Here is a 26,555-nt window from a genome sequence, read left to right on the forward strand (position 1 = left end):
TCCTGTCGTTTAGGTTTTGATCCTGTGTTCCCTCAAGGGGGAGTTTCTCTCCCATATCCCCCCCCCCCCCCCCCAAGTGTCTTCACTGTGTAACACTCGCACTTCTATTGGCTAGCGCTCCAACACATTGTACGTGATAGGCTAACCAATCAGAGCAGACTGGGCTCTGGTTTCAGACAGAGGGTGAAAAGAGGTGCTGCAGCACAGGCAGTATGAGAAAAATAAAGAGCTTTTTGAACATTGACGCATGGAGACGTGTCCCAGTAGAGACACCAAATACAAACATGAACCTGAAATGAGCGTAATACTGTTTAAAACTAATGAACAGTACTCTTTAATTAGACAACTGGTACTAGTTTAACTGTAAATCATTTTAGATACATTGTCTAAAATATGTATTCAAACATATAAACACAATATAAAGATGTAAAGCTTCTTAAAAATAGAACACATTGAAAATGGTTTTGCCATTGCTTTAATGATAACATTTATCAAGGTTTTCCATAAGAAGCACAACTGGAATTTTATTAAAATTATGTTTTTTCTGAATGACATCCTTGGAAAGGAAATCTACATGAATAATCAACTATGATTTCAGTATCAGTGATTAGCGATTAGATAATTGATTTAACATTTCGCAGCTGCCAGCTGATGATGTTTACATTTTGTGAGATTGCAGAGAGCCATAACGAATCAGAGTAAACATATTTATGCTTTAGCTCCTTCAAACTTTTAATTTCACAAGGCAATAAAACATCACAAAGAGAGGCACAAGAATAGCAGCAACTTCAAAATGTAACAACAGAGAAAGGTCTGACTTCTTTATACATTCAGTTTTACACAAATGTTTTGTTTACATAAAATAAACTACACTGTAAGAGTATTGTGGCTTATAACACATACAAAGCATAAACATCCATTTTAATTTCTAACAAAAATAGATCTGTAAACAAATGATGGCACTCAATTTGTATCGTTCTTCATATGCAGTACAAACCGCTGCAATGTCAGCATCATATACATTGATGTAAAATAACTTAAAAATAATTACCATGATAAAGTTTATGTTCATGGTATTGTGTTCATGACATCAAACCACACAACAGGTGAGAAGCTGCTCAACTCTCATCAGTGTGTCAACGATCTAAAGGTTACAGGTGCAGGTTACACTGAAAAAGCAAAAACAAAAAACACACACATATAGCAGCTGACATTAATGTGTATCATGAGCAGACTTTAAGATATCCATTCATTAAGCTGCCATTAAGGTATCAATTTGTACGCACTTTGAATTAAAATATTTATATATAAAAACAAAGAAATCATTTTGCTCAGTGAATAAATATATACATACACACTTACAGTTCATCTCCCTGTGTGTAGACAACTCAAAATAATCAATCTAAGTTCAAATATGAATTATGTAGTACGATGTTATACTGCTGTTGAATTACATCAGTAATAATAACCCATTTTAATTTCAGTTTGTGTCAACTGAGTGATTCATAATTTGTGTATATTACATTTTCAACAGGTTACGCTACAGCAACAGTGATAAATGGAATGTAATCTACTGTATCTAACTTTAGCATCTATAGAGGCGACATACACCACACTCAACAAGATAGTGTTTTTCTTGGTTCCTAAAAACCCATATCCGGTGAAACGGTTTACATAATTGATTATTCCTTCATCATTAGGGTAAGCGCTCAGCTTCACATACTCCTTATTCTTTAATAAAACCAGAGAGGGGCCCGAGGAAATCTGGAAGGTGAACTGTCTGAAGTCGTTGACACAGTGAATCAAGGGAAATTTAATTGGCAGGATCTGTTCTAAAATGTGTGTGTATAATCTCATAAAATGTCATCCTTCTTTCTGGAGCAGAGTCTTTAAAAAGGTCATCTTTTGAATGGTTTATAAATGTACAGACATGGCTTTAAACCACTATGGTGCATACTGTGCAGCCTATTGCAGAACATGACATGCACAAAGGCAATCCTGTGGGACTTCACAAGGAGCATAGGAGCAGAGGAGCTGTGGGCAGAGGGTGAAGATCACCATCAGAAGGGTGTGTCCATCTGACTGCATTTAGCAGCCGGTGACACCACACCATAGCTCCGCTCCTGCCACCTCATCCACTGCATTTGCACCTCTTTTTGGACCTGTCAAGCACACATACGGACAGAAAATGCAATATTGATGGGATTTCCAACTTTTAAGATGACGCAGTTGCAACTCGTATATGTGTTTGAAAAGTTATGTTATTGGTTTATGATTTAAAAAATAACAACCATAGCATATACTGTGATGTAATATACTGAAAAGCAATAGTTTGACGTTTAAGGACACACATTTACTTTATTTTTTTTTAGAAAGTCTAATAAGAAGATTGATTCCCCTCTCATATATTTCTGTTGTATGTAAGCAGCAGTTGGTTAGCTTAGCTTAGCACACAGCTCTATCTGTCCAATAGTTACCAGTACCAGACAATTTCCCAAAAATATTAACGTATTTCATTAACTTCAAATCACACACAATTTGAAAATGTATTTCCGTTTCACCACTCAAGTCATCTAAGGTATTTATTCGCCATGTTATTGGGGTATAGGTGAAATGTAAAGCATTAGATATCATACATTTCCCTAAAACATCCTTCACTAATAAACCCCAGCTGTATTGTTTTACTCTGTGTCTTGAATCTATCAGAGGATAGTATACAGATTTGGATTCCATTAACTCACCCATTAGTGTGTGTAATAATTAAGTGTCTTCCAAGTACTACCCATGAGGCCCTAATACACCAGGCAGATGAGTTATTGTGTACTGAGACAGTGTCGGTGTACTTGCTGGTTAAATATGTTCTCAGGTTCCTTTGCTTATGCAATGAGGGAAAGAGAGGCGTAAATTATATCGTTTTTTTCAGCCCTGAAATCCCTTACCCACTCATCCTCTAACTCTTGTTTATTATGCGACAGAGAGCTGTAAATTATCCGCGTGCTTTGTTGAATATGTAATAGTAAACACATGAGAGTGTTGAGGCTTGTACTGACCTCTTGATTGAGGAAGCAATAGAGGATCGCTACAAGGAGCCCCTGTAAGAGAGATGGTTTTAGTCATACACATTTAGGAATAATCCATATTCATTAAAAGCCTAAATATCGATTGACAAATGACAGCTTCAAAGAGCAGAAGGTCAGGAACATTCTGCCATACAGACAGTATAATGACTGTAATACATGTATAATGTGCTACTATAAGCAATGTATACTCTAAATAAAAAGCTGTAAACGAAAACATATAGAATTAAATTGGACTAACTTGTTAAACTCTTGTGCTGTATAACCAAAAGCCTAGGTCGGAACAAATTATGCACCTTTGTTACTAGCCTACATGAAATACTTGAGGGACAATTATTATTATTATTATTCATCTTTAGAACAGATGTGCAAGACCACCCCAGCATGAGTTTCTTTATCACTTTGGTGATCCCTTGACTCTAACAGCTCGAATTCCACTTCAAACTTCTTTTTTACGATCAAATACCTGGTAAAGTAGTGGCAATCCTAGCTCTTTTACTGTAAGTGTGAATTAGCTAAGACTACAGGCTACCTGAAATCATGTTAGCATGTTAGCACGTTACTGTCAGCATGTTCATAATGCTGCTCATTAAATCCACACAGTTAGCATGGCTGTAGACTCGAAGTCTGGTTTACATAAGCTGTCTGGGAGAAAAAAACATTTTAAGTTTAAGTTGTATTACCTTATCCAACAGATTTTGGTAGTGAGCACTTCTAATTTCAACTTTATTTACTGCAAGTGCAGAAAAAAAACTAATCCTATGAGTCTTTAACGTTAGGCACAATAAATAATGTCAAATCTAATATATTGTTTAGAGTTGTAAGAGTTTTCCATTTATATAGCCCTTTAAAAGGCATGTGTGTGTGTGTGTGTGTGTGTGTGTGTGTGTGTGTGTGTGTGTGTGTGTGTGTGTGTGTGTGTGTGTGTGTGTGTGTGTGTGTGTGTGTGTGTGTGTGTGTGTGTGTGTGTGTGTGTGTGTGTGTGTGTGTGTGTGTGTGTGTGTGTTTGTTCATGGTATTTGAGCAGGCACAATATCTTCGTGTCAGCATATTGAGTGTTTATATTATATATGTTTATAGGTGTGTGTACCTGAAAGGATCCCATGCAGAGCTCGATACACAGGCGCAGGTTGATATTGAAGTAGTCAGGCAGAAAATTGAAGACCATGTAGTGCGTACCGAACAAAGGGATGAGGAGGAGGGTCGACTTAGTGAGGCGCCTGTTGCACAGAAGGGGGGGGGGGAGAGATGCAGAGGGTGAAGCTAGTCCGGTTAGCATCCTCTACGCAGACACGCTAATCATCAGGTGCCAGGAGAGGAGAGGATGCGTGTGTGTCTGCCAGTCTGCACAGTGTTGTTGATGAGGTGAAAGGTGAGGTAGGTGCATCGTTCAAACAAATGTGAGTGCACAGTTAATGTTCTTATATGGGGAACATATCACTCTCAATTAAGTATTTACATGCATTTCCTTGCCTTTGGTACGTCTTTTATACAATTTGCATATGCATGGTGTCCCTGAACACTTTCAGCCAATTAGTTTCATTTACAAATTGTGATTCAATGAGGTGAAAAGGTAGACGTGGCCAGACTGACTAGTTTGAGTTGCAGTATTGACTGAATAATAGCAGAGTGTGGTGTATCAAAAGTTTTCCCTCAATTTTCATCTCTCCCCACATCAAAGCGTCGCAGTAAAAAGGTTTCAAAGAGAGTGAGAACTGTTTGAAAATGTGTCCGTCAGACTTAAAAAGCCTAATAGCTCAAGATAAACAAGTAACACAGCCGAATATTGGGAATCCAACTCTGTGTAATGTGGAGTCTATTTTTATATAACATTACAAGACTGATTCTTATTATTACATGATATGCTTATTGTGCTCATGAGATTGCTATGACTATAGAATAAATAGACACAATCACTAATCCCAGGTTCTGATGGGTTAGATACCAACGAGGGGAATAGTCAGAAGAAAGTTTAGCTTGCAATATTGAAAGTAGCAAGGTGGAGTGCAGAGACTGAGGGAACACAAAGAGGTAGTCAGAACAGCACATCGCACCGGCCTTCACTTTGTATGGGTGCCGCGTTCCCCCACAAAGCTAGGAAGCAATATTATGGTTTCCCGCAATATCTGAAGAAACGCTAGAGAAAACAAATTAGTATGTTGGTGCCAGAGTAGGGAGGGACTTCCACAGGCCGGCCGAATGCTGATTGGAGGATCGTGTTGCCAAGAGACTCTATCTAAGTCTGCGCACCAACCAAAGAGAACCAAGTCTAAACCGCGGTATCTCTTCAGCTAGTCTTGACCAATCATAAATGTACGGGCAACGCCCTGCGTAATAAAAATGTATACACGCACGAGGTTCGAGGCTCTTGACGGATTTGGTGGTTACAGATTACAGCTTTGCTGCCTGTGATTCCCAAAGACGTGATGAGTCCTTGGCCAAGTCATATATATCTTTTGCTCTCTTTACAATAAATAATTAAACTTAGAAGTTGTCTGTCTTTCCTGGAATTCTGAACCCAACAGTAAGATGAAAGTGAGACATGGTGTAATGACTGAGGGAGGAGGTACTGAACGATTCTGCAGACAAACATTACCTGTACTGAGACGAGTTGTTGAAGTGGATCAGACGAGGATTCAGTTTCTGTATCAGGATCCTGATGATGTTCATGAGGAGCAGGAAATTAACCTGTTGATTCAAAGGTTAGGAGAGAAAAATCAAGAAAGGAACACTTAACAATTCATTTTTGCTGTTAGCGTTTATTAAATCAAATAACTGGTTATATCTTACAATGCGCTGTAACTTTTATTCTTGTATTTGATATGTGTCTTAATCGTTTTCACTTTTTTAAGGTTGTATTCTTGACTTCCAATGAGTGTCCTTAATCAGAATCAGATCCAGAATGACTTAGGCGGGGGGCTGTGGCTCAGTGGATAGTGTGATGGACTTCAAATCAGGGGATAGCAAGTTTGAGTCCCACTGCAGTCAGCATGTCTTTGTGTCCCTGAGACACTTCACTGCAAATTAATCCTGTGGGGATTGCCCACAGTATTGAGTATGTAAGTCTAACAAAATGACATGTAATGTGATTTAAGGAGTTCCACAGAAGGGAAATCTACGTTGTTACAGCAAAAGACAATAATGATAAGACGAAATAAAATATGATATAGTAAATGGGGAAGCACATGTGAATAGAAATGTGAAATAAAAAAATAATTACAAATTCTAGGTATGAACAGGTAAGTAGCAGTATTATAAAAAGCAGTTCAAATTGCTTTGTTGTCGAAATGTGCTGAATAAACAAACGTGCCTTTCCGTGCCTAATGAAGTAAGACTTTAATAGGTAGCCTACTGGTTTGATTTCCACTTACAACAAGTTGATTATTAAATACTGTGATAACAAATATGGGTAGCCAAGTGTGTAATTGATTAGGATTGATGTGAGGACACAAAAAAAAGGTCCCATATAATTTCTCATCTCTAAAAAGTGAAGTAAACATCTGCATAGCAATCTGTAATCTGTCTCATGCATTGTTAAGAGTCTGTCATTTAGCTGGTTTCCACACAATGTGAGCATTTACCGCTATAGACACAACAATCGGTCCCTTGATGATCCACCAATAGGGCGAGTCCTCGTTGATATCCCAGCATCTAATTTAGAAAGACATTATGAAATGCGTGCTTGAGTCCATTTGCAGTTATTTCAGGGTGTGATGTACAATGACGGTAAATCAATTCATAACCAGCAACAAATAGTAATGAGTACAAAGTTAGTGCAAATTACACATTTCCGCGTAAGGTTTTTTTCTTCATCCTAAACCGATGCTAACATGCTACTAAACACTGTTGTTAAGTTGCTGTGCTGTAAAAATAACACACACACACACACACACACACACACACACACACACACACACACACACACACACACACACACACACACACACACACACACACACACACACACACCTCTTCTGATCTCTCCTCCCTGGCTGCAGGCTGATAACAGACAGTTGGGATCGCGGCGAAATTCTCTCTGCAGACCCATTCTCACAGCGTTTATCAACCTTTTTCTTACTCAATATCAAGGCACACTTATTGTTTTTACTTCGGCTGTGACTTTGTGTGTGCTCATGGTGAGTTTGGCTGTGTTTCGCTGTGTATCGCTAAACAAGAGCACAGAGCTTAGCGCGATTCACAACGTCCCGACCAATCAGAGCACACTGTGCTCACAGGGAGTGTGGGGGCTGGAGCTATTGGAGCTCCAACGAGCCGTTAAAGGCAGAGAGTGAAATTCAGTGAATACACGTAGTTTACAGAGATGCTGTTTGAGAAACTAAAGTGAGTTTGGAAAATTGCACAATATAAATCTATTCTAGTAGACCTCAACAATGGAATTATGATCAGTGGAAATGGCCATGACATGTCTCCTTTAATCATCACTCATCGTGCTATGTATATCTGTGGAGTGATGAGGCCCGAGCCTAGACGCCAAACTCAACTATAGGCTGCTTCTAATACATATGTTAAAGAAACACGTGAGTTGTCTGACTGAACTGTGCTTGTGGCGATATAAATGGGAGTGTATACAAACTCTGTGTCCTCAAAATACACCCTGGATCCAATCCACATGACGATGAAGAGCACAGGTACACCTTTGGAAAAGCAGAGAAGCAAAACTGATGTCAGGGAGAGGCAATCAATAAACATATTCATAGAGTTACCAGAGTGTGAGTCTGTTGAATGACATCCTTTGTAATATCTGTATTGATGTATTCAGTAAGAACTCAAAGCAAAGGGAATATTCTTGGCACTACAGATCTACAATATGTCTATTCCCTGCCTTGCAACTACTAGGACAAATTGCAATATTTCTATTGTAATTAGGGAAAGTTTAGTGACAGAAGCATCCAACCCACAAACACAATTAAATACATTAGTAGTGACTGCCATGGGGGTTCAAACTTTGATTCAGTTTGTTTCCTAATTACAGCTGATGCCATCGAGCCAGGGCAGTTTCTGGCTGTTCAAAACCAAATCTGTCTGCCTCTTGTTGTCCCTAAAGACAGACGTGAATCTTTTTTGGATCACAGGACTGGAATACAAATGTAACTGTCCTGCAAAATGGGTTTTAAATCAGTCATCTGCTTTCTGGGGAAGAGGCATAATTAAAAACACATTGTTTTGGCCTCAAATTGTCATCTTAGGCCCCATGCCATGATGTTGGTGAGAGTGATCACTCAGTGTGATATATTTTAGCACTATGTTTGGACATTTAAAAAAATAGAATTATTGGGAAATAATTAAAGGTCAAGAGGGCGTATTAGCTCTTTTCACCCTTGGTTAGCTTGCCGGCTTTGTGATGATTGGTCAAACACTTAGAGATGCGAAATTATAAATAAATTCTCGATAATTATTTGTCGATTGAAACATAAAGAAACTGTTCATGTGAATTGAATTGGCAAATAGTTTCCAAAATAACTGGAAACTGCAAATCGTGCAATGCGACTTTTTCTGCCCCCTGAGAAGAAGAACAGCCTGAAGCATCAAATGATAGACATATTAACAAACACATATATTTTCTAAGATAACAAATATCAGAAATGTATTCTGTGCAACATGTACTACCTGTTAGGGAATAATTTGCTTTGGTATTCAACCTTCGACACAGTTAAACGTTTTCTCCTCTCACTGTCTCCTTTCCCATGGCATAGGTCTACGGCCTTGGTTATTGCTCTCTCTTAAGGAGGGGCAGCTTGGGGGCATTGTTGTTGCCAGTCTATGACAGAGCACAAGCCGCCATGAGGTAGTTTACTGTTCAGGGATGAAAGTTTCCTTGCGCACATTCTTTCCTATGGACGAGAGCTCTAGTTAGATTCAGGGTCCATAATGTTTAGTCTCACTGATAAAGAATGTTGATTATTACACTCGAACAAAGTAAAACCTCGAGCTGCAGAAAGAGTTCTTCAGAATTGGTTTGGCAGCCGCTGTGTCAACTCGTGACACACCACCTGTCTTGTCAATTCTCCGGCCGTAACTCCAAATAAACCATCAGTGTTTGCCATCAAAGCTCCAGCTCTCCTCGTGTCTCTCTGAGTGCTGTTTCCAATTGCTTCAGAAGTTTCCCCCACACTACTAAGCTGCATAGACAGAATAAACAGTGTTTTGCTTACAAAAACCAACAAAGACTATTCAGGCAACAGATATTCTTGCCAATCTTAGCATGTCTCTCCTTCTGTATAAGTGTAACTCGAATTGAGCTGAAATACATGTACAACTCAAGTATCTGTAAAATATAAATAATAGTCTTTTTCTTTTTCTGTTGGTGTACTTTTTGTTAACCCTTAAATCACCCGTTACCTGCAAATGTTTTCTACTTTTTCTACAACGGACCAAGTATAAAATAAATATGCCATATTTTTAGGATATCTCAAAAACTAACCAAACTCAGTGTAGGAGCAAAAAAGCTTATTTAGCCTGAGTTTATTATTTCTATTATTATCATAGAAATATTAAAATCTGCACAGACATCTATTTTGTATCGAGTCAAGGGTATTAGCCAAACTTATCCGCTTAATGTATAAAGGACATTAAGGCATATTGCATGATAGGAGACCTTTAAGTTATAGGAAGTTTTTTTTCGCTCAGTCAGCGTAACATAAGTGGAGGTAACTGCATGTTAAGTTCTCTCACCCCATCCCAGCAGGCTGAAGCCCCAGAGGCATGGACGACTGTGATAAAAGGACGAGAGCAGCAGGGAATTGAGGTAAAGCGCCTCCACCAGGAGCCAGAAGAAATTGGACATTACACAATAGTGACAGAAGACCACAGAGGCCTTACAGGCAAACTAGAAAAAAGAAAGAAAGGAAGACACAGAGTGAATTATAAGGAGGGATATGCAATGAGATCAATGGGGAATCTGCAGATGGGAATTTCTTTATGCAACTAAGAACCTCGTTTCATTCTCCTACCGTGGAAAGGGTGCAGTGGTTTGTGTCTTCACTCGAGAAAAGAGTTGCATCCTTTATGAACACAGCCACAGCTTTCAGGATAAATGACATGAAGAGCTGGATGTGAATGAAGTTCCTGGCACAACGCAGCCTCCTGTTAAAATACCAGGTAAGAATGATGCATGTAGTAAAAGTCCGGTAGTGTTGTCTGATGCACAGAAGTATCAACACCAAATGCTGTGATAAGCATATCAGTTGTCCAAATGGTCCAAATAAGTTCTGCTTTACAACAAATTGTTTCAGTACTTTGTTACGCTTACTAAAAGCTCGATATGCCACGGTGAGCATGTTTCGAGAGGCAGTTTACACATTATATCAGCTCAGAGGTTCAGACCCTAAGAAAACCAACCGTTGAAAAGGCCTAGTGTACTGTAAGGTCAAAATCAAAAACTGATCATTCAAAAAGACATGCAAGCTTTGATATCGCGATTTTAAATAGATTACACCAAAAACTGATTTATGAAACCGCACAGCTGCAAACAGAAAATGTCACGAGGGCTTTCTCGTCGCTTTGTTATTTTGCCTGGCCTGGCTCTGTGGGATGAGAAGACCCTTGACTTTGTGCCAATCAGCTGCTAAGTGGACTACAGCATCTGTTAGGTCCATGTCAACGAGGGTCCAAATCCAAAACAGGAATTATTGAAACTGAGAAGCATGACACAGATAAAGGTGGAGCACGTATTGGATTATGGACGGAAATGATGATATTATTCCTCATAACAACATGTCAACGGATTTAATTATAGTTATTTTAGTTTTTGACTTTGACTTCCACACATTTTGAGAAATATGTTTATATACTTTTTAGGCAACATTTAGTTGAGAAAATCAAAACCTGAAGCTCTAGAACCAACCAGATTACACTATAGCTAGCAGCTAAGAAATGTACACAATGTAAACACAACTTTGCGTTTTCACATAAATGTTTTGGGTACGAATTAAAAAAACAGGATACAACATTTGGAAAATGTAGAGGTATTGGTTTAATCACTTTTTGTACTATGGGGAGCACCAGGCTAGCTGCTTCCTCCTAAACTAAGCTAAACTAAGCTAGTCACCTGTTAGCTCTTGCTTATTTTTTAGAGTAAAGAAATAGGTTTCATTCTTCTCTTCCTTCCCTTGACAAGAAAGTGCAAGCATAATCCAAATTAACCTATTTTTTGTATTTGTTACTTCTCACAACAGACATTGAGAAATGTGTTTATATACTTTTGAGGCAACATTTAGATGAGAAAATAAAATCCTGAAGCTATGGAGCAAACTACAATGCAGCTAAGAAATGTGCACCATGTAAAAACAACTTTGTGTTTTCACATAACTGTTTGGGTACGAATTCAACTAATGAAGTCTCTAGCTGAAAGTATGTGGGAGGAGTAGCATTTGAACAGAAATTACATTTTTGGAAAATGTAGAGGTATTGGTTTAATCACTTTTTGTACTGTGGGGAGTTAGCTCTTAACTCGTGATGTCAGTGTATTATGCTAAGCTAAGCTAATCACCTGTTAGCTCTTGCTTCATTTTTAGCGTAAAGAAATATGTGTCAATCTTCTCTTCTTACTCCTTGACAAGAAAGTGCAAGCATAATCCAAATGAATCCTATTGTGTAAAACTATACTTGGACAACCTTTTAAATGTGCCAAAGGCTGGGCCCACACTAAGGCCACGAACTGAGTGAGTGAGTGTCATTTTTAAAGGTATTTCCCAGAACGTTGGCTAAGAGTGCCTTGGATGATCTAGTTTACGAACAATAATAATGTTCTGATTGCTTTTGCTTCGCTCTCTGTGGGAAATGGACTGAAGGGTTATCTGAAATGTGCACGCTGATAGAACTGAATTGAAGTCTACCAGCCTTATTTCTGAAATGTAATATGTTCTTACCTGAAGAGCAACAGGATGAACACAGCCACAGCCAGCACTGCTAGAGAGATGCTGTAGCCCACGGTGTAAATCATCTTCACCGTGGCAAAGTATGACTGCTCTGTCTGAAAGGAGACGGAAAGAGAAGATTTAGATTAAACAGGATAATACTCCTAGTGAAATAAATGCAATATCTCAAAAAGACACCAAATTGCAGAGAAGTTTAGGACTCATTTGGCTTGAAGAGATCAAAAAATGCTTTAAAATGTTTCGGTAAAAGCGCTTCCTTGATTTAAATGAATGAGGTTCTGTTCGGATAAGGATATTTGTAGATGCAATAATCACAGGAAAACTCTCTTTTAAAACAACTGAACTGCAAATGGAATCTTTAGGTTTGACCTATAAACAAACTAGAGGTATTGCCGAGACGTCTGTGGCATTAAAACACGAACGCTTTCTCCATATTTTGAGATATAACATGAATAAGCAGTCTATTGAATCGACTCCAAAAAGCTACTTACACCATCACCTGTCAGTAGAGACTTTACACGATAGGAAGACTTAAAAGGTTTTTTTTTTAACATACAACAAAAGCTCTTTCTCTAAAGCACCAAAAGTAGTTTTCTGATGATTACCCTCCAAAAGCACTGTTCAGCAAGATTAAGCTCAATCCTCTTAAATAGGATAATTTCACCTATTACCGGATGTGTAACATTTGTTTCAATCACTGCCTTGCAAAAAAATCTAATTAGAATAGATTTTCTCAGCTAGATATTTAAATCTAAACCAGGCTAAAAAGAAAATGGAATATGGGCAATTAAAGTGTGTCAGACTGCCCAATCTTTTTTACAAGAACCTTTTGTAACACGGTACATTTCTTTTTTAATTTAGCTTGTTTTGTCTCCTTGTTCCTTTTGCTTCTCTTCCTATCTCGACCCCCACGCTCTCAATTTCCCATTCTGCGATCGGACGTCTTTATCTGCTTCGCCCCTGGCATTTCTCACCTCAGGGATGTCATCATCCACACTGCAGGCGATGTGGTACGGGGGGAAAGCTCTGGTCCATCCTCCGCTGGTGCAGTTACGGCTCACTGCACCTGCGGCGAAAGGTCAAGATATCAAAGAGATATCGACCATAAAGAGATCACTTTCAGATTATATTCACCCACTTGTCGAGATGAAGGAAGCAAATGTTTTTAACCTTCCCGGTAATGTAACAAAACCATTTCCAGCAGGGCCAGGAACCAGCATTTGGGGTATCTACATGTTCTTTCTCTCATCTGAATGACACCTCCCTCGGTCTTACACTGTTGCATAACATTATCAGAATGACGTGAAATGGTTTCTATTTGCACTTTTTGCTGATCGAGAACTGCACAATTGCACGAGTTATCAATGACGGTGAACCCTTGTTTGTTGTTAACAATCTTTCTGACTATCAATATAACATGAATGCAACATTTGGCAAGGCAGGTTTATTTATATAGCACCTTTAACAACACCTTTTGCTTTACAAAATAAAATAAAACATTAAGAGCATTTAGATTAAGCATGTAGGCTGAAAGCACCACTGGTTCTACATGTAAGTGTTGTTTAGAAACTGTTATATATCCTCACCAACACATTTTACAATGCAGTTTTTGCTGATTGACAGCACAGGATTGATGTCCTCTCTGAGCCTCCTAGACCAGAGTCTTTCTCTGTAACATTACATTGGATTATTTGGCTGTTTTGACCCAAATATGGGTTCAACTTTTAGCCTGACATGTAGTTTATTTAAGTCTGGTCTTCAACCTTCCAAAATGTTCCCACACCACGCCGCTCCTCCGCTCCCTTCACTGGCTTCCAGTAACTGCTGAATCCACTTCAAGACAATGGTACAGGCGTACCATGCTGTGAATGGATCTGGCCCTTCCTACATCCAGGACATGGTTAAACCGTACACCCCAGCACGTGCACTCCGCTCTGCATCAGCCAAACAGCTCGCTGTAACCGCACTGCGAGGGGGACCCAAGTTCCCATCAGCAAAAACACGTCTGTTTGCTATCCTGGCTCCAAAATGGTGGAATGAGCTCCCCATTGAAATCAGGACAGCAGAAAGCTTACACATCTTCGGGCGCAAACTGAAAACTCATCTCTTTCGACTCCACTTCGAGCGATAGAATTACTAACAAAGCACTTATATACTAACAAAGGACTGGCTTATCTAAAGCCAGTTGAGTAGAACTTGAAATGTTTGGCTCTATGAAACCTGATGTACTTATATGATTCTGTTTTCTTCAAGTTTGTATCTTGTTGGTCGAATGCACTTATTGTAAGTTGCTTTGAATAAAAGCATCAGCTAAAGGCAATGTAAAAGTGCTTTGTGATAACCTCTTACTGTTAAAACAATAGTTATCTGGTGATATTGAATCCTTGCTTGTTGTTAACAGGGGAATCTTTCTGTCCACTAGGGGCCCTCACTGAAGACTCTTTTTTAGAAACTGTAACATACAGTATATCCTCACCGACAGATAACGCAAAGGTACTCCTTGTTTGCTCATTTGTAAAACAATTGTATGGGTTTCCCCAATCCACATACACTTCCATCGCTGCTAATCTATCTGTTCAGAAAAACTCATTTGATTTCAGTCAACTGTGACATGCCGGTGTAATAAATAAATAGACACGCTTCATGAAATGATCCGGATCGGAAACACTCTTTCATTAGAGCAACAATGTCCCTTTTTGACTCCCGCTGCTCTCTTCATTATCACATCACTCCCCCCTCCTCCCCCTTTTGTTACCTGTGTTGTTTCTGAAGAGGGAGAAGACGGCAGGACATCCTCTCTCGACGGTTTCCCCCACGGCTGCGTGAGGCCAGCAGGCCACAGCGTCCCAGAATGGCTGACAACCTTTTCATAAAGAAGGTTTAAAACAGAAAAGTTAGTTGGGTGTCTATCAGGAGGGGGTGCGTGTGGCGCAGTGGATAGAGCCTTGGTGTTGGGATCAGGGGGTCAAACAGGTTCAAACCCCACTGCAGTCAGCATGTCGCAGTATTGAGTATGTAATTCGCTTTGGATAAAAGTGTCTAACATGTAATGTAAAAAAGAGAAACTCCTTAAAGAGGCATTTCTATGCGCTTTAATCCATCATACACTGCCGACACAAAGTTAAAATATATATGGGGAAACAGTGGAGGTAAATGGGGTGTATAATGCACGATACCACCAATTACATTTTTCAAAGACATAACATCTGCCTCTTTTTAAATTGTATTAAGACAAGGATGAGGAAGTACTCTAGGTTTCAAAGCGAGACCTTTCACTTGAGATCGATTACAAACATAAATCCTTTTGTAACTAGCCTTAATGGTCTCCTATACAGATGCTTCACAGTGATAGATCACCCAGTGCAGTGGGGACAATGTGACAACTGATGATGAAGGGGGGGGGGGGGGGGGGGGGGGTTTGATGTAGGGTGATTTCTAAATGGAAAACACACACCTTCTGAGCTGGTGTTGCTCTGCTCGGCGATGAACTGAAGGCAGAGACGCTCCTCTCTCTCCAGCTCGAATATGAACTCACATTCAGGGTGAAGGCTCGAGAAAACCTGGAGTCAGGAAGGAAAGAAGCAAGGAAGGAAGGAAGGAATGGAGGAAGGAAGATAGGAAGAATGAAAGAGACAGAGTTGAAGGAAGGAAGGAAATTAAGACGAATGAAAGAAAGAAAGAAAGAAAGACAGAATCAAAGGAAGGAAGGAAGAAAGGAAGGAAAAAGGAATGAAGTAAGAAAGGGTCGAAGGTACAGTATAGGAAGAACAAAGGAAAGAAGGAAAGGCTTGAAAGAAGGACGGAAGAAAGAAAAAAAGAGAGACATAATCAAAGGAAGGAAGGAAAGAAGGACACATTAAAGAAAGAAAGAGAGAATCAAAGGAAGGAAGGAAGAAAAGGAAGGATAAAGGAATGAAGGAAGAAAGGGTCGAAGGTATAGGAAGAACAAAAGAAAGAAGGAAAGGCTTGAAAGGGAGGAAGGAAGATAGGAAGGAAGGAAGGAAGAAAGAATGAAAAAAAAAGAGACAGAATCGAAAGAAAGAATGAAGGAAGGATTAAAGAAAGAGAGACAGAATCAAAGGAAGGAAGGAACAAAGGAAGGATAAAGGAATGAAGGAAGAAAGGGTCGAAGGTAGAACAAAAGAAAGAAGGAGGAAGGAAAGTAAGGGATGCTCTTTTCGACATTGAATCAGTGTCCACTCAGTCTTTGCCTCCTTGAAAATGACATTCCATCTGTAGGTCAAATCATTTTAAATGCAGTGACTCACTTTTCCTTTACTGTGACCTCCTGGCAAAGCTCACCTGTTCCCTCGGTGGCATTAACTAAGACGATCCCTCACTTCACTCCACAGAGAGGGGGGGGGGGGGTGTAGTGAACATGATTTCATCCTATGGACAGAGATGATTGTCCTGGCCTCCGAAAATGGTCTCTCTATCCATTTAGTGCCCGACAGAGATCTTCTGTTACTGCGTCTCTGCTCATTCCTCCGGTTCCCGATGCCAAATAAAAACGGAATAATTGTGTTGGCTGACATTTATCTAAGACTAAAGCTAATAAGAATGTCTTGTTTCTTGGAGAGGAGAAAGAAGGAGGTAAGGTGGATGTTGGAGAGTAACGTGCATGGAAGAGGGTGGATGGAGGGAGTCTGCACGAAAAGAGGTTATGCTTATGAAGACTGGTAATCCAATGTTTCTCAGTCCGTGATGTTATATTTTTTTCCATAAAAGAGAGGTGACAGGGTCATTTACATCACATTCATCTGGCTGCAACTTACAAATTATTTATATAGTATTCCAATGAGAGTTAATAGACTCTCCTTGTACTATTATAATTGAATTACTTACATTACATGTTACTTGTTAGATGCTTTTATACAAAGCAACTTACATACTCAATACTGTGGACAATCCCCACAGGAGCAATTTGGGGTGAAGTGTCTTGCCCAGGGACACAACGACATGCTGACTGCAGTGGGGTTTGAACCTGTGATCCCCTGATCCCAACACCAACGCTCAACCCACTGCGCCACACGCCTCACGCCACCTACTTGCACTATTTCAGATATGTTGTCTGTTTTAGTATGTTCCACCATTGGAGGAGCTTGTGACCTCATATTTATTAGAAGAGATATCTACAATGTAGCTACAGTATGTTCAAATGTCAATAAAAGCCTTGAATCTTGAATCTCCTATAACAGGGGTGGGGAACCTTTTTCCTCTCAAGGGCCATTTCAATTTTTACAAAATCCTTCGAGGGCCGTACAAATTATTGAACTCAACGTCTGCTTAAAAAACTCAAATCACAGCCCATTCATTTCGCGTTTCTTTCATGCTTTGCAAAGAAAAAGCAACCTCTTAATCCAGATATTTGACCATGACCCGCGCATTCATGCACCGTGGCATGACCACCGAAACAGAAAGATATGGACACAAGATGTGTGCAAATGTATTTAGTTTCATATCCATGTGGACATGATTTAAGTGTGTGTGTGTGGGGGGGGGGGGGGATCTAACCTCATCTAGGGGGGTTTGGGGGCATGCACCACCAGGAAGATTTTTTTTAAATGTTGAAGTTAAAAGCATCAATCTGGTGCACTTTGAGAGCAACATGAAGAGATCTATGGATACATCTCTCAACACCCATATGAAACAGAACTGGAAGCAGATTTTTTTCTTTATGGATATTTTACAAATCACTTCCCTTTTAAACTGTATTCTTGTTTATTAATAACAACTTTTTTTACTGTCATATTAGTATTGTATACCTGTTTACTTTATTCTCTTATTTTTCTATAACTATAATGATCATATAAAGATGTGCCTTTACCTCACTGGTTGGAGAAAAAGCTTCTTATATTCGTTAGCATAGCTAGCTAACCAGATGCTAATAACAACAACGTTATTGACTGTATGATCAGTATGACAGATGAACAGATCGCCACTGGGCTTTCAACTAAAGACACAGCCACGCAAAAACTGCGGCATGTGTATGGCTCCTTATGGGTATTGCAATTTGTGAAGTCCCGGCCCGGAGCCGCGTTCTGGTACTCTCCGCTAGAACTACACTCCTGTCAGACGAGACATATACCACGTGATGACACGTTAGGCTCGTGTTGTGTTCAAGGACCCTGACCTTGGCCAGGAAAAACAAGCTTGTTTAATTATTTTGCGGTCTAGATTTCTTGAATTTTTTTCTTTTTTGCGTGTGTTTATAAATTACCTCGAGGGCCGTACCAAATGGTCTCGTGGGCCGTATACGGCCCGGAGGCCGGAGGTTCCCCACCCCTGTCCTATAATAACAACCTTTTGTCTTTAAGGTCAGCCGTTTATGACGTATATGGAGGATGTGTTTGAGCTGCTTCCAAGCCGGATGTTGTTGTTGACAATGAGACATGTAGATAGGGGAGGGGCTTTCTTTGATCATTGCATTACTTACTAAGGGTATAAATCTCCTAAACATGCCGCTCTATTTAAGCTGCCAGGTCTTCCTGCATCTGCCTCGCTCATACTGCTGCTGTGTTCACTTGCTATTGCTACGTTCATGTTCCTGCTGCTGTGTCCCCACCACCACCTGTAGGCTCGGGGGATAGTTATCTAATCATCACTCAATGTTCTTTGTAAATCTGTGGAGCGATGAGGCCCGAGCCTAGACGCCAAACTCAAACTATATGCTGCTTATAATAAACACATTAAGAAACATGTGAGTTGTCTGACTGAACTGGCCGATGTGAGTCCAATAGACCAATCTAAGATCACAATTCATCTTCCAGCCCATCAGCAGGGTGGTATTGGCAAGTGGAGGATCTTTTGTGAATAATACATTCTTAAAAAACTATACGCGATTAAATTTGCTTGATTTAATTTCTGCATTACAAATATTTTCCGTTTCATTTCACAGTTAAATAATTTAAAGTTAGGTAATCCACTGATGAAAGCTGCCAGTTTGCTCATATCCAACAATCACTGAGCCTCTGAGGATCTTTAAAGTGTAAGTGATGTTTCATCCCATGCTGCTGGTTGACTTAAATGGCATTGAATGTAAAGGTCAAAGCAGCAGGCAGCCGTAAGCCTGAAACATGCATCCTGTTTCTCATCCAGCAGGAGGCGAATGTCTCACTGTGAAGTCTTTGAATAAATTACCCTACGTCTCGTGGAGGCATGTGGCGCAGTGGATAGAGCCTTGGTGTTGGGATCAGGGGGTCACAGGTTCAAACCCCACTGCAGTCAGCATGTCGTTGTGTCCCTGAGACACTTCACCCCAAATTGCTCCCGTGGGGATTGCCCACAGCATTGAGTATGTAAGTTGCTTTGGGTAAAAGCATCTAACAAGTAACATGTAATGTCTCACTTGACTTATTACCGCAGTAAACATATTTCTGTTGCATTTATGGTCTCGATCTTAGTCTATGAGCAAATGTATCACATGAGAATTGCCCGCACACTGTACAGATGTATTTGTGTAAAGTGCGGCAGCCTCAAGTTTATAGGTAGACTTTAGTTACTTTTGTTGAGAATTTGCCATGAAAAAGTAGTAGAAATATCTCTCAAAAATGTTCACGTATGGGAATATTGATTAAAAGAAAAGCTTTTCAAAGCAATCATGTTCTTCCAATAGTGTCTAAGATTGTGTAGGATGATGCAGCAAGAAAGAAAGTGTTTGTCTGCGTGTGTGTAAATAAAAAGAGAGAAGCAGACACACAACGTTATGAGAAAGATTTGCATTCAGTTTTTCTATAGTAGGAGTTTAGAGGCTGGACGTTGACACTCTATTTTTGTTTTAGGAGATGAATATTAAAACACAGAGGACAACACAGAGGAAAAAACACAGAAGTTTGTCCTCGATTCAGCTCTGTCGCATTTGGAAATACCTGAGGGATCTCCTAATGAAGGGAAACTTCAGAGGCTATACTCTTCTGGGATCACACACACTCCCTCTGGAGAGTTTCCCCCACAGCTTTCTGAATGCCTTCCAACAGCATGAACTAATTGTGTGTTGTAAACATTTCCATTTAAAAGATCTTTGAGTTACTCTGAGCGTGACACAGCAACATCTGCACCCAAACTAACCCACCTGGAGCCGTTTCATGGAATTACATGAATGATTAAGCCTCGCATAGATATAACTTTTCATCATCATAATGTTGTGCATACAATTTGAACTGGGTGGAAAACAGGGTTTGGAAATTAAGAATAAAATGCTAAATGTGTGCTGGCAGGGCACACACAGGATGTTTGCCCAAAATGCAGTGTTGTAGTCAAGCGACCAATTCACGAGTCCAAGTCACTCTCGAGTCCCCACTTTTCGAGTCCAAGTCCGAGTCACCCAAGGAGAGTCGGAGTCGAGTCCGACTCCAAGTCCAAGTCAGAGTCCAAGTCCGAGTCACCAAGGGAGAGTCAGAGTTGAGTCCGAGTCCAAGTCCGAGTCACCAAGGAGAGTCGGAGTTGAGTCCGAGTCCAAGTCCAAGTCCGAGTCCAAGTCCAAGTCCGAGTCACCCAAGGAGAGTCGGAGTCGAGTCGGAGTCGAGTCCGAGTCCAAGCCCGAGTCCGAGTCCAAGTCAAAGTCCGAGTCACACAAGGAGTGTCCGAGTCCGAGTCCGAGTCACCAAGGGAGAGTCGGAGTCGAGTCCGAGTCCAAGTCCGAGTCCAAGTCCAAGTCAGAATCCAAGTCCAAGTCAGAGTCCAAGTCCAAGTCACCCAAGGAGTGTCCGAGTCGAGTCAGAGTCATCGTAAGCGAGAATTCACGAGTCCAAGTCGAGTCCGCGTCAATCAGTGCGCGAGTCCGAGTCGAGTTGCGAGTCCCGAGAATCGGCACTCGAGTACTCCATCTCTGCCAAAATGTAGATGTTTTGTCATCATGATTAGGTTAGAAAGATATAAATCAGTAGTTTCAAAAGGGTGTTTAGATTCAAACATATTAATTTCTTTGACACACTGATAAATATTCCTACAAAGTGCCGGTGGATAAAAAGCTAATCTCCTAATTTAATCGAGCTATAGTTGAACAGGTGCCTCTAGAAACCCAGTCGGACTTTGAAAGTCACATGAAAGCCAAAGCATTTGAACGGTTTCAACACAAACCGCTGTGTATCCAATCAAAAGTAAAGCTGCGCCTTGAAATTCATCACGATACAATTTGGAAATAGATAACCTTAGGTGAAATTGTTCTGGACCGAAACTCGTCTTTCATGTTCCTCCAAAGCACCTCGGCCCCTTTCTCCTCGATTTGTTACTTCAACATGTTCGCAAGATAACACACACTCATTCACACATAATAGGTTTTTTAGAAAAGAAAAGCTTGTGTTTGTGCAGAACAACATACCACTTTATACAGAAAAGTAGTTGTAAATTACACACAATCCTCCTGAGAGTTGTAGCACAGGAAACATGTTTTCCCCCTATTTTCTAAAAATAAGTCGAAAGCACCGAAAACAACTTTGGAGGCAACATGAGAACATCTTTGTTCCTAATGCAATGCTAATAACTTAATGAGAGGTGTCATTGTGCAATTTATGCCACAATTACTGCTCTTTCTGTTCAAAGACAGGCGAGGGAGACAAAAAAACATGGTTTGCACTGCCTCCCGTACAGCTGGTTGGTGGTAAGTGTGTTTCAAGGTGGGACATGTTCTCTGATAAACTGTAGCTGTGTTGTATTTAAGCGTTTAGTAGAAAGAGCCAGAGTTAGGGCATTTATATTCAAAGCAGAAAGACGTGTGCACTCATGTTACAATAAAGCACATTGCACAAAAACACCAGCTGAAAGGCACACCATGGCTTTTCTGTTCATATACAAAGGCCTGCTGTTAAGATATTTCATTCTACACAACAATAGTGTGCAGGTGAGAGGAAGCAAGGCGGGGGGGGGAGGAACAAAGCAAGAGTCAATCGTTGCATGCATTTTGACTACATGATGGAATAAAAGGAGACACTATGAAGCATTGAAGAGACAGAAACGGACCTCCGGTACAGAAAGATGGGGGGTTGCATAAGGTAAGGCTGGATATTATCTCCCGTGAAACAAAAAACCGAAAGGCCACTTCACGCTGGGAGGTTAGCGTGCAGTCTGCTGTAAAATGTTCTCTGAGAGCCCATTATCCACTAACTACCCCCCCTAAAAAAAGAGGCCATTGAGATGGAGATGTTGAATTCTATTTTATACAGAAAATGAGGTGCACTTTTATACTGGCCACCGCTGAACTGTTGCACAGGAGAGAAATATATAAAGATTCAAACAGAAAGAGAGCACACAAACAGTCTGTGAAGTTCGGTGAGGAAAGGAATTGTTTTACATATCATAAAATATAATGATATGGTTTCTTGACTATGCACTTTATATATTCATCGTACAAATGCAAGACTTGTGTTGATATTTTCACATAACTCCCTTCAAAAAAGGAACTATATAGCCTGTTGTATTTAAATATGTTGGTTACTTTGTGAAGAGATTCAGATTGAGTTCATATACGATGTATATTTGGGAAAATTCAATATACAACCAAGAAGATCATCAGACAAATATTCCTTTCTAAAGTTTTGTATGAGACACAGAAGGACATGAGGGAGAAAGAGCTCTTACACCTCATTAAAACAATTAGTTTGCACATAAATTAAGTTAATTACAAACATAATCAACATTAGAAAACAAGAGCAGCGAACATTCAGAAAGAACTGATGTGCCACAACATACTGGATATTCTGATTCAATCATACCTGCACATTCTGAAAAGATCGTGCTCCAATGGACTTGTTTGTGTTTCCTTTTGAAATGTGTGTGTATGTGTATGTGTATGTGTATGTGTATGTGTATGTGTATGTGTATGTGTATGTGTATGTGTGTGTGTGTGTGTGTGTGTGTGTGTGTGTGTGTGTGTGTGTGTGTGGGTTGTAATGGACTCTGGTGGTTCATTATGATTCTCCACGGTCCTGAGCATTGACAGTGAATGGACTGAAGTGATGAGTTTCTGAACTGTTCCCTTCTCTCTCCGTCACACTGATCATCAGACCACCTGTCCGCCTGCTTCTCCCCTCTCTATTCTGTTATAGAAATTAGAGAGGTGGCCGTGTAATAATAACCCAATAAAGCTGTTTTGATACAAATAAAAAAGGGCTGCTGGAATGGGGATGTCGATACGAGTGTGTACGGTTTGCTGCACATCTTACTTATTAAGGTTGATTCGTCAAGACAAGCACAGCAGATAAAGTGAATCAAACTGTAAAATCACAAAACCAGTCACTCCAAGTTTCCGGATTTCAATAAAGTGTGTGTGTGTGTGTGTGTGTGTGTGTGTGTGTGTGTGTGTGTGTGTGTGTGTCTTACTTATCACGGTTGACACACACACACAGACAGACAGATAGACAGACAGACAGACAGACACGCCCACACACACACACACACACACACACACACACACACACACACACACACACATTTTTGGTGTCATTTTATATATTTCTGTTATTCTTTATGAATTATTTAATATATGTAAATCTAATGTTCTCTTGGCAACCGACTTTCCTTCAAGGCCACCCAACTCTCAATGAAAAGCTGAGCTATGACGTCCGCCCTTTGTAAATCTCCGCCTGGTCTTTCTTCTGAGTTCTGAGAAAGTGCTTTTCTCCTCTTAAACAAATCCTGACCTATACCACGAGTCTCTTGGTGTTTTTCTCCCTGGTCTCTTTTCACGTTGCCTCGCTTCACGCTGTCGATAGCTTTCCTCTCGCCACAGATGACAGATTTGTCCTGTCTTACACTAAATCCAAAGTTACTGTAACCCTTCGAGAGTGAGCTCCTTTCTGTTTTGATACGGATGAGTCATCAGCACGCTCGGACATTTCATCTGATTAATTAAATACTGATGCTCTGACAGTGGAGGACATGATGACGAAGAAGAGAAAGAGTTTATTAAAGCAGGTCATTTCATTTTAAATGAAGCGCAAATACTGAGACGCTGACTCTCACAAATAGTTAAGATATAAAAAATCAGGAGCAGAATTTGAAATCAATTGAATTGGTTTAAACTCTCAGAAAAGTGATCAATTGGGACGCTGCCGAGGATCAATGTGTCCTTGGCAGGGGTTCGATTCCCTCGGCCTCCTTTGGATGATCTTCAAAGTATCTGATAAAACCCCAAAAAAAGAGCAAATCTTAAAAAGAAAAAAATATATATGCATTAAGGAATTCAGCAAACTCAATGAAAGGAGCTGAATTGTTTAATACAGAATACGAGATGTGATAAAATGCCAGCTAACAGTAAATGAGAACGTTCACTGTTTAGGAATACAACACATATATCTAAGTTTTTTATATAGACTTTTTATTCAAAGGTCTCCTATTATACTGTTTTTCATCAATATATTATAGGTCTCAGATAAATACAGAACATGTCTCTGAAGTGTTTGGCTCCAAACATCAAACAGATCATTGCAGCATTACCCATAATCCCCTCTGTATCAGCCCTGTTTCCAAAGTGTTGATTCTCTGTCTGTTACTTTAGATGAAAATAAGGAGCCCCTCCCTACGCCCCTCTGAGAGATATTTGATTAAAAAGAACTCAATGGTGCTCGAGGAGGAGATTCAGGTGATAAGGTAGGAGGGGGGGGTAGCTTGGTTGGTGATTGGCTAATGGTTACACAAGCCAAAAAATCGTTATGACATCATAAATTGGCCAAAATCTGATCAGCTCATTTTCAGACAGGTTTCTATATAAATGGATCAGGACAAAAAGAGAGATAATCTTTGTTCCTGAAACTTTTAGAGTCTCTTTCCACAGAGGGGACACATGTTGATGTAGAAGAGACATGAACAAGTGGATTTTGCATAATAGGTGACCTTTAAAGTTTCCGGTAGTAGTTTTGTTATGATTTTCCAATGCATGTTGAAATCTTATTATGACACCATCAGAGCAGATGAGTCTTGGCTGCCACCTGCCATCATTGACCCGAACACCAGGTTGGGAACCAGTGCTTCACAGCATTGCCAAGTTGTAATATTATTAAGGTGGAGACTTACAATTAGCCCAGTGGGGTTTCTAGCTCTCCCTGTTCAGAGAATTTCTTATAATTTCTTTATATTTTTTATATGGTGAAACATAAACTTGAAATTCTTGTCCGCATGTGTGGTCAATAAAGTTTATTTATATTAAAAGTTAACATAATCACACCCCACAGGCCACACACATCTAAATCTCCAGCAGACGGATTTTAATTAAATGTGAAAGATAATATTAACACATATTCACACTTTCAAATAATACAGTATTGGAAAATCCATGCTGGTGTGATGGGATATTGGCATTTTTTCTTAGAATTAAAAGACAACACACACAAACACACTCACGTAACACACACACACCTCCAGACCCACCCACACATTGAACAGTAAAGACTAGAGACACACACATACAGACTTTATACTTATTCACATCACATTCATTCGTGAGCCTATGTGGATCAAGTACTCCTGTCTTTAGATCAGTCTGCTGATACCCTCCTGCAGAGTAGTGTATTATACAACAACACACGCTAATGATAAGAACATGATCAGCTGCAGATCAGGATTCTGCAGACAGAGGCCGGGCGTGCACGCTCCCATGCACTGGGGCACGCACACACAGTTAGTTTGTTATGATGATTTTTGATTAAAGCTCAGTGAAAAGCAAAGTAATTCAAATGCAAATCTAGAATCTGGGAGAGGAAAAGAAAGAGAAATGGGGTAACATTTGAAGATTTATCTCGTTTTTGAAACAGATCAGTTCCCTGCAAAAGAGAACCTAAAGTTTTCTATGTGGCAATAATAATAATGTATCTTCTTTCATTGTTAACAAAAGGTAAGTTAAAGTAGATCACTCACAGTTTGAGGCAGCCAGAGAGTGAGCAGGATCCCTCCGATGAGACGGGACATGTTGTCGGTTCCTCTGTTCAGAGTGGAGTGGAGCTCTCATCAATGAGTCTGCAGCCCCCTCCTCCTGCATGTGAGACCCCGCTCTCTGCACAGGTGTATATACAACACCAGTCAACCATACAGTAATACAGGCGTAGCATTTCCTGTGTATTCTTTCAGAATAGAAATCGCATTCTCAAGATATCGGTAGGAAATTGATAAAGAGTGCACATACCTACATATTCCTATAGCTATGGAAAACAATGTACCAGCCACCAATATGAATAATGGAAGTCTAATGACCTATTTGTTGCACCATTGTGAAGCGAAACGTTTCTGTATTTTATTTTGAAGGCCAAGAGGAGTTTGAAGGTGTTTTGGCAAGCTTTACAGCTGATGCTGTATTCAAATCTCTTCCAACGTACCTGAGCCTGAATGTGTCGCCAAACACACAGTTTTGGAAATGTTGGGCTGGTATTTCACTTTAATCGGACAGAGATATAAAACAGGAGATAAACCAGATGAAAAACATATGAGTCTTAGACTTTGATGGAGAAACAGTGTTTTGTTTGAGTTCACATTCAGATTTCTCCTTTAGAGATTGATAATTTTATTAATTTGTGCAAACGTCAATTAATTTAGTTTCTCTCCCACACACTTACGCCCCCTGCCTAAAACGCCTCCATTGGACTCCTTTGTTTTC

The 26,555-nt window shown here is 40.0% G+C and overlaps 1 protein-coding gene across 1 annotated transcript; it reads right to left on the reverse strand.

Annotated features, from left to right (window-relative positions):
- Window positions 1-506: 506 nt before the first annotated feature.
- ghrhrl (growth hormone releasing hormone receptor, like) lies at window positions 507-25,935 on the reverse strand. Its single transcript, XM_079662830.1, has 13 exons — window positions 25,823-25,935; window positions 15,429-15,534; window positions 14,730-14,837; window positions 12,949-13,040; window positions 11,966-12,069; window positions 10,049-10,181; window positions 9,771-9,924; window positions 7,672-7,732; window positions 6,659-6,728; window positions 5,674-5,765; window positions 4,168-4,297; window positions 3,051-3,092; window positions 507-2,162 (listed from the first exon to the last, which is right to left on the reverse strand). Exons 1-13 carry the CDS (start codon window positions 25,871-25,873, stop codon window positions 2,061-2,063), a joined length of 1,245 nt encoding a protein of 414 aa, XP_079518956.1. The 5' UTR covers window positions 25,874-25,935; the 3' UTR covers window positions 507-2,060.
- Between the last annotated feature and the right edge of the window lie 620 nt (window positions 25,936-26,555).

The sequence above is a fragment of the Notothenia rossii genome, assembly GCF_949606895.1.
Source record: "Notothenia rossii genome assembly, chromosome: 1".
Lineage (NCBI taxonomy): Eukaryota > Metazoa > Chordata > Actinopteri > Perciformes > Nototheniidae > Notothenia > Notothenia rossii.

Coding starts and splice junctions, on each gene's coding strand:
- ghrhrl (XM_079662830.1), bottom strand. CDS start 25,873: ATGTCCCGTCTCATCGGAGGGATCCTGCTCACTCTCTGGCTGCCTCAA. Junction 6,729..7,671: donor GTGTATTTTGAGGACACAGA/GTTTGTATACAC, acceptor TTTCTAAATTAG/ATGCTGGGATATCAACGAGG. Junction 3,093..4,167: donor TCTGCATGGGATCCTTTCAG/GTACACACACCT, acceptor TCTCTCTTACAG/GGGCTCCTTGTAGCGATCCT.